Source organism: Aplysia californica, unplaced genomic scaffold, assembly GCF_000002075.1.
Source record: "Aplysia californica isolate F4 #8 unplaced genomic scaffold, AplCal3.0 scaffold01188, whole genome shotgun sequence".
Classification (NCBI taxonomy): domain Eukaryota; kingdom Metazoa; phylum Mollusca; class Gastropoda; order Aplysiida; family Aplysiidae; genus Aplysia; species Aplysia californica.
In genome coordinates, this window is record NW_004798458.1 from 59,318 (window position 1) to 66,556 (window position 7,239).

General features: G+C 44.8%; 1 protein-coding gene across 1 annotated transcript in view; it reads right to left on the bottom strand.

The window, feature by feature from the left end:
- Window positions 1-1,596: 1,596 nt before the first annotated feature.
- Window positions 1,597-7,239, bottom strand: part of LOC101859902 (patj homolog) — a gene marked incomplete at both ends in the record, with an annotated part of 7,216 nt that continues 1,573 nt past the window's right edge. The window contains 2 exon segments of the mRNA XM_013090237.1: window positions 1,597-2,658; window positions 5,060-5,299. Coding sequence (XP_012945691.1) covers window positions 1,597-2,658; window positions 5,060-5,299 — 1,302 coding nt within the window.

The window sequence follows — 7,239 nt, forward strand, 5'->3', positions numbered from 1 at the left end:
GGGAATAACAACAACAACAACAAAGAAGGAAAACATTTATATGAATAAAAAAAGAAACACATCGACAGAAAGAACGAAAAGGAAAATGGACTCTATGTAAAAAGTAAACATTGAGGGGAAAAACCCCAAACAACAGCCAATTAGATATTGAAGCGTGGGGCTTTTGTTTGTTTTTGCTTTGTTTTTGAGAGTATAATCCACCATTAGACAGTGGAACAAAGGAAGAAGATTGTTTTTTTTAACGGAGAGCCGGGGGGGGGCAGCTCAGAGAGGCAGAATGCATTCAAGAATGGTCATTTCTGGGACACCTGTCATTTTGACGGAGGCACCAACTGCTTACAAGACCACCTTGGGAGAGAAAACATGATCATGATGATACTGTCGTGTGTTGATAGACAACTTCCTATGCTTCAAGTCAGACACAATAGTAAAAAATATTTCCAGCTTAACAGAGGGGGGGAAACAACACAAAGAAACACACACACGTGCTGAAAAGCTGAGCACACTAACACGCTCATGCACGTGCTTTCTAAGGTTCTGTTTTGACATATTTAACAGTTTGGAAGACGAAGACAAACGACATTGTATATCGAAATAACAAACTTTGCATGCAAACCAAAAAGAAAAGGAAAAAAATCAGCACCCAAAACAGAAAAAAAGAAACGATAATAGAAAGGTATACTCAAAAACAACCATTTCCTCAAGCCACCACTATATTAAAACGACTTGGAAAAATCTATAATAATGTGCTGTAGAAAGCTTCCGGAAATATCCAAACTCCCAGCAGTTTGAGAAAATGAACAAAATGAAAACTACGAGTCGCTTTCACTCGAATAATATTATACCAGTGAATGAAAAACATAATAACTGAGCTTTCCCAAGATCCACCAAAACCACGTGATATAATAATTGGTGCGTGTAGATAGACTTTAGAAACGAAAGTACCACCTCAAAGCATTTGAAAAATTTAGGAAAAAAAAATTAATAAAACAAGACATGCACCATTCCTGAACACACTGGATACAATAATATAGGAAAAGCCCACAGCGAAAAGTGATGACGTCAGATGCTGGGGATTTGTACGACACCAAAATGTCGGAGACATACTACGGAACGTAGGAAAACGAGCGGGCAGGGAGCGAGTGGGACATTACATCTCTGTAGGACACCGGTCGTTGAGCTCCACGGGGGGGCTGATACATTTATGATGAGCTCATCGATTTCAAAATGCTGCTGTTACTATCTCTCTCTCACTCTCTCTTTCTCTCTTCTCATGAAATGTTTTTTTGGGTTGTTTTTTTTCTTCTTTTCCCTGCTTGACGCTAGCAGCGTGCATCAGACAGAACTTTCTTCGCATTGACTTTCTTCAAGGTCTAGACTGACTTTTAGAAGTGAAAATTGAGTTATGGGAGTTTTCTTTCGATCTACGCTTTATCACGGGTTAATATTATTTTATTATCATTTCTTTATTTAATCATTATTATTTTCTTAGTAGGCTAAATCATAAATTGGTAATCGAATCTTTCCCGATACCGAACAAAAATCTAGAACTCATCATCTAATAGAGAGACTGTCTAATGGGAAGAGGAAGGGTACCTGGTCAGAATCAGAATCTGCTGAATCCGGTTTGGCAATAGGGGCGTGGCTCAGATTTGCCTGCCTATCCACGGCCACAGACTCCTCCCTAGGGGGCGGGGCCGGTGCTTCCGTTTCCGGCTCCGTCATGCCTCTGGTGGCTTCCTCGTAGCTTAGCAACGGCGCGGCGCTGTTGGTCACAACCTTGAACGAAGACAGATGGGGCGTAGCCGAGACGGGGTGGGCGGGATCTCTTGGGGTGCTCGTGGCCCCGAAGCTATCAGTCATCGAGATCTCTAGTGAATTCTCGAAGCGCGCAGCGTCTCTTTCGAGCTCCTTCGACGCTGGCGCGGGTGCAGGAGGGCGTGGCGAAGCTGTCGTGGACGAATAAGAAGAGGAAGGAGGGGACGGGGACGGGGAGACTGCCTGTCCAAGCATTCGCTCCGCGGTGACCGTCACCACCGCAGCGGAGACCGCTGGCGACACGGCGGATTCGTACGCCGGCGGCGGGAGCTCGTCTTCACGCACACCGGGCACGCCGCCTCCCTTCCGCGGCGTCAGCTTCCTCGGCGTCTTCTGCTCGTCATCGCTCTCGTAGAAACTATCCTTCCGTCGCGCACCGCCGCTAAGCCGCCCTCCGCCGTCGCTGGCGGTGGATGAGTCCTCCGAGTGGGCGAACGAATGCTCCAGCGACGCCACGGCTGAGGGGTCTGACGTAAGAGACTTGCGGTCCGCGGACGCAGCAACGTCGTCAGACGGAATCTCCAAATGCAGCTCTTCCTGAGCGGGCATGGAAGTAAGAGGAGTCGCGCTCACGCCGCGGAAAGTTGACGCCTCTTGAGCCATCTCCTCCACCCTGAAGCCTGATAGTTGAGACGACTCCATGGCTTCACGTTTCAAGGCCGACAGCAGCGTGTCTTCCTCCTCGACCTGCGCCTGCTCTTCGGCATTGTGGGGCCGTGGGTCTTGCTGCCACTGGCGCTCGTGGAAGGGTGGGGGAGGGAGAGGCGGGGATGTGGCGGTCAGCTGGGCTCCCATGTCGGTGAAAGGCGAGGCGCTGGTGTTATCATAGTTAGGAGGGAACTGAAAAGGGCGTTGGATATGAAGCACAAGATACCAATAAACGAAACAAAGCAAACAAAAACAAAAAACAAAATAAAACAAAATTAAAAACAAAAATAATACAAGCGGCATAAACCCGTTGTGCTACAAAAATGAATAAAAATGCGAAATGCATAGCAAGCGCCGTTCCCGCCAAAATAATAATGCACATACGAACAGACAGACAAATACACACGAGCACAAGGAACGAAGGTAAAAAAATTAGGTGTACTGGAAGCAGCAAACAGTATTGTGTGCAGTTGGTAATCAAAGAAAGACTTCCAAAGGGTAGCAAAGATTGCCTTTATATTATGCACGTCAAACTATACATTCGCTGCAGATTTCTGCTAGAGCAGCAGGGATATATTTGCCAGTGCTTTATAGGTATGCCAAGTCTAGAATAACACAGTTACATGATTGTCGGTAGATGCGTCAAGCACAGAGTCTTTGGGGGGCATAGGAAGATCTCAAGTATTCAGAATACCAGGACACAATCTTCAGAGCTACATTTTGTCACTCGAAATAGACACGAGTTAGTCCCTTTCTTCTTCTTTTTTTTTTTCAACATTAGACTAGCAGGTCTGCTATGCGTCGTGGTAAACTCTACACTTTTCTAGTTCAACGAGATTCCTCTGCTTTTTCCATTGTTTACAATTACTGACCATTTGTGAACTTTAGGGTTATGGGACATTCGTCCATATACCTGCACAAACCTTTTTGAATAATTAATCATTTTCCCAAAAGTCTGAGATCTTGGCTATCAAAGAAGAACTGTTTATGTCTCAATATTTGATAGATTAGAAGGTAGTTTCGCACAAACATTTTTTCAGGTTGCGTAAACAAAACTTAAGTGATGCGTTTTCAAAGTGATGGTATGAAGAAATCATATTCAGAACTGGATTTAATGAAAAACCCGCCATGCAAAATATCTTTGCTCAGAGAATGATAATAATAATAAGAAAAAGGAAACAAGTGAGAGAATCGATAAAAAATAACAACCACAGACGATACAACATGAAAGAAACAACGACAAATCACTGAGCACAAATCAAAGACCTTGGTCAATATCATAGGAACAGCAATTGGAATGGACGGTATGTACAAGGCTAACATCATAGCAAGAGCGACCAAAAACAGCATCGGGTCAGAAGGCGCACAAGTCTCAGGCACACAGAAGAAGGTACGCAGATACATTCACACAGCGGATGCAGAATAGCAATGCACACTGCCCTGCTACGTATAAATTATTTGCAAAAGCTAGATGTAACAGAAATTAAAAGTCGCTTTCACAATAAAAAATATCGTATGTGAAAGTGTTCTGACTTTATAAAAGATGAGAATAGTTTTTTAAAAATTAACTGTTGATGTTTTATGCCTGCATCGACACAGTTTGGGTTGAAGGGAGACTGTTCCAGCAGATGTCAGTTGAGTTGAAAACGCTAAAAGGAAGAAAGTAGCAAGGGCTTGGCAGGGACCCTGATATTGTGGAGAATGAAAAGTGGCATTGGCATCATCTGTTACTTCCCTCATGCAGTCTGTGTAGGTGATTGTCCCCAGGAGCCGGGGGTCAGGGCAGTGCACATTGTATTTACTATCTCTTTTTCACAAGAAGAAAAGAACAAACACAACAACAAAGCAGACCTATCTGTCAAGGAAGGGTTTATTCGCCAATACTGCTAAGGAAACATTTACCTTCAAAATAGTGTATTCACTGTTGGGAGCATTAATTACTTTCGAAATAGTTTATTCGTTCACGGGAGCCAAATGAAACGCCCACCAAGGTAAAGAAGTTCAATAATTGTTTTTTCTACTTTTTTTTTAAAAAACAAATTTTTGAAATATTTTAATTTCAGCAGAAACCACAGGCAAAAAAACCCCAAGGCCCTTACGTCATCTCAGACGCCATGCTTAGAAGTCATAGCCACTATGGAGGTTGACGACGTCCGCCATTGTTCCTGCTGGTAAATCAAAGGTTTTGGGGGTATATGTTTTTCCCAATATCGACGAACAAACACAGTCATCCAGCAATTCTCATACACGACAAAAAGAAGAAAAAAAAGTCAGCGTTTTTCTCTCATATTTGCGAGTTGATGCATGTTCCTTACCTTGACCCATACCTCTAACAAATCTCACATTTTTTCTCATTTTGCATCCTCAAATACAAAAGAAGGCTCAAAGTCAAAAGGGAAAAACCCACAGTAGTTCAAAAACTGCAGGCAGAACTTTTTGTCTTGCAGCCCTGGGCAAGCTCTCGAAGAGCAACCCCCTCTGACCCCTACTCCTCTCCCCATCCCCATCCCTACCCCTACATCTCCCCCTCCCCCTTGATGATGATTGATTGACAGATTTGATGCAACCCTCCCCCCCCGCCACCGCGCCTTACCTGTGAGTCCTGCTTGAAGGCGCCCGCCAGCGGCAAGGGCTTGGCCACGCCTATCCGCACGGTGCCCCGCCCCGCCCCCTTCAGGGCCTGCACCGCCTCGTCCAGCGTGGCGTGCTCCACGTGCACGTCGTTGACGAAGACCAGCCTATCACCGGGCACCAGCCGTCCGTCAAGCTGGGCCACGCCCCCCGGCACCAGGCTGCGGATCACGATCACCGTCTCGCTCGGGTTTACGGGGTCCTAGGGTGGAGAAAAGAAACAAACAACAAAACCCCCCAATTATTTTCAATGTTTTAATAATCAGTTTTAGTTAGAGTTTTTATATGGCACTTACATGACCAAATTGAGTCGATAGTGCTGTAAAACACCTACTCAATCAATCAATCAATCAATCAAGAGTTTTATGGCACTTGCTTTTGTTGGTTTTGTTTGAGTACGTGTTTTACGGCACTATCCACTCTGTTTTGGTCATGTAAGTGCCAACAGTACTTGCAACACAATAAGGTCATATAAGTGTGGATGATTAGAGGTGTTACGAGCGAGTAACAAACACATAAAAAAGACAAAGGGGAGATAAGGACGATACTGATGATTGATAAGAAAGAAGGAGAAACCATACAAGAGCGTTCGCCAAACACCCACTTTAATGTAATACGCCCCCAGCGACACAACTTTGATCATTATGAAGGCACGAAGGCGTGCTGCTTCACTCTTGTCTACCAGGGCGAGCCTGGGAAGAGAATCTAAGGTACCGCCACGTTTTCTTTGATCTTAGTCTATTGCAGGTTAAAAATCATAGGGGATTTACAGCACATGCCTAAGACATAAAACAGTTGACCTATTTTTATCAACACCATACATTTAATGGACCATATGAAACACATTTTTGAGATTCAAATAGGGATGTCTATAGAACCTCATGGATGAAATCTGCAAGTTTACACTGAAATGACAGACAGAACAGACAGACAGACAGACAGACAGACAGACAGGCGAACAAACACAGACACAGACAGACAGACAACACACAAAGACAAACAGACAGAGAATGGCACTATCAACAACAAATTCAAACAACAGCCCTCCTGGCCACTATAATACCCCCCCCCTCCCCCCTCACTCACCCGATAATGAAGAATGCTAAATCCTAATCCTTTATCCCCCTTCTCACTTACCTGATAATCCAGAATGCTGAACCCTAATCCTGTATCCCCCTTCTCACTCACCTGATAATCCAGAATGCTAAATCCTAATCCTTTAATCCCTCTCTCACTAACCTAATAATCCAGAATGCTAAATCATCCTAATGCTTTATCCCCCTTCTCACTCACCAGAAAATCCAGAAAGCTAAATCCCAATCCTTTATCCCCCTTCTCATGCACCTGATAATCCAGAATCCTAATCCTTTATCTACCTTTTCACTCACCTGATAATCCAGAATGCTAAATCTTAATTCTTTATCCCCTTTCTCACTCACTGGATAATCCAGAGTCCTCATCCTTTATCTCCCTTCTCACTCACCTTGATAATCCAGAATGCTAAATCCTGATCCTATATCACCCCTTCTCACTCACCTGATAATCCAAAATGCTAAATCCTAATCCTTTATCCCCCTTCTCCAGCTCAATGACCACAGGCTCGGAGCTCCACATTGCCAAGCCCGTGAGTGGCTCCAGTGACCGCGACTTGGACTTGTTGAGAGAGCTCTGGTGCTCGGTCGACTCGGACGTGGGTAGCGCCATCTCAGACTTGGCTTTCACCAACCGTTCCGTCAGTGGCGGTCCGGGTTCGACTCCTGGGCTGCTGAGGAGGATGTGGGGATAGACGGTGGTGAAAGGGTTTTTGAGACGAGATGAGGTATATAATAAAAGAGGTGTACATTACGAGTTTTATGCTAAATGAGATCTGTGATCTGAAAGTCTCTGTGTGTGTTCGCATGCACATGTGTGTGTGTGAGTATGTGTGTGTGTGAGTGTGTGTGTGTGTGTGTGTGCGTGTGCGTGGGGGGGATGGGTGGGTCTATATTTCTGTCTGTCTGTCTGTCTGTTTGTCTATTTATCCATCTATCCACCCATATTTATCTATTTGTCTGTCCGTCTCCATCCATCCACCCACCCATCATCCATTCGCCCGCCCACCCATCCATCTCTCTCTCTCTCTCTCTCTCTCTCTCTCTCTCT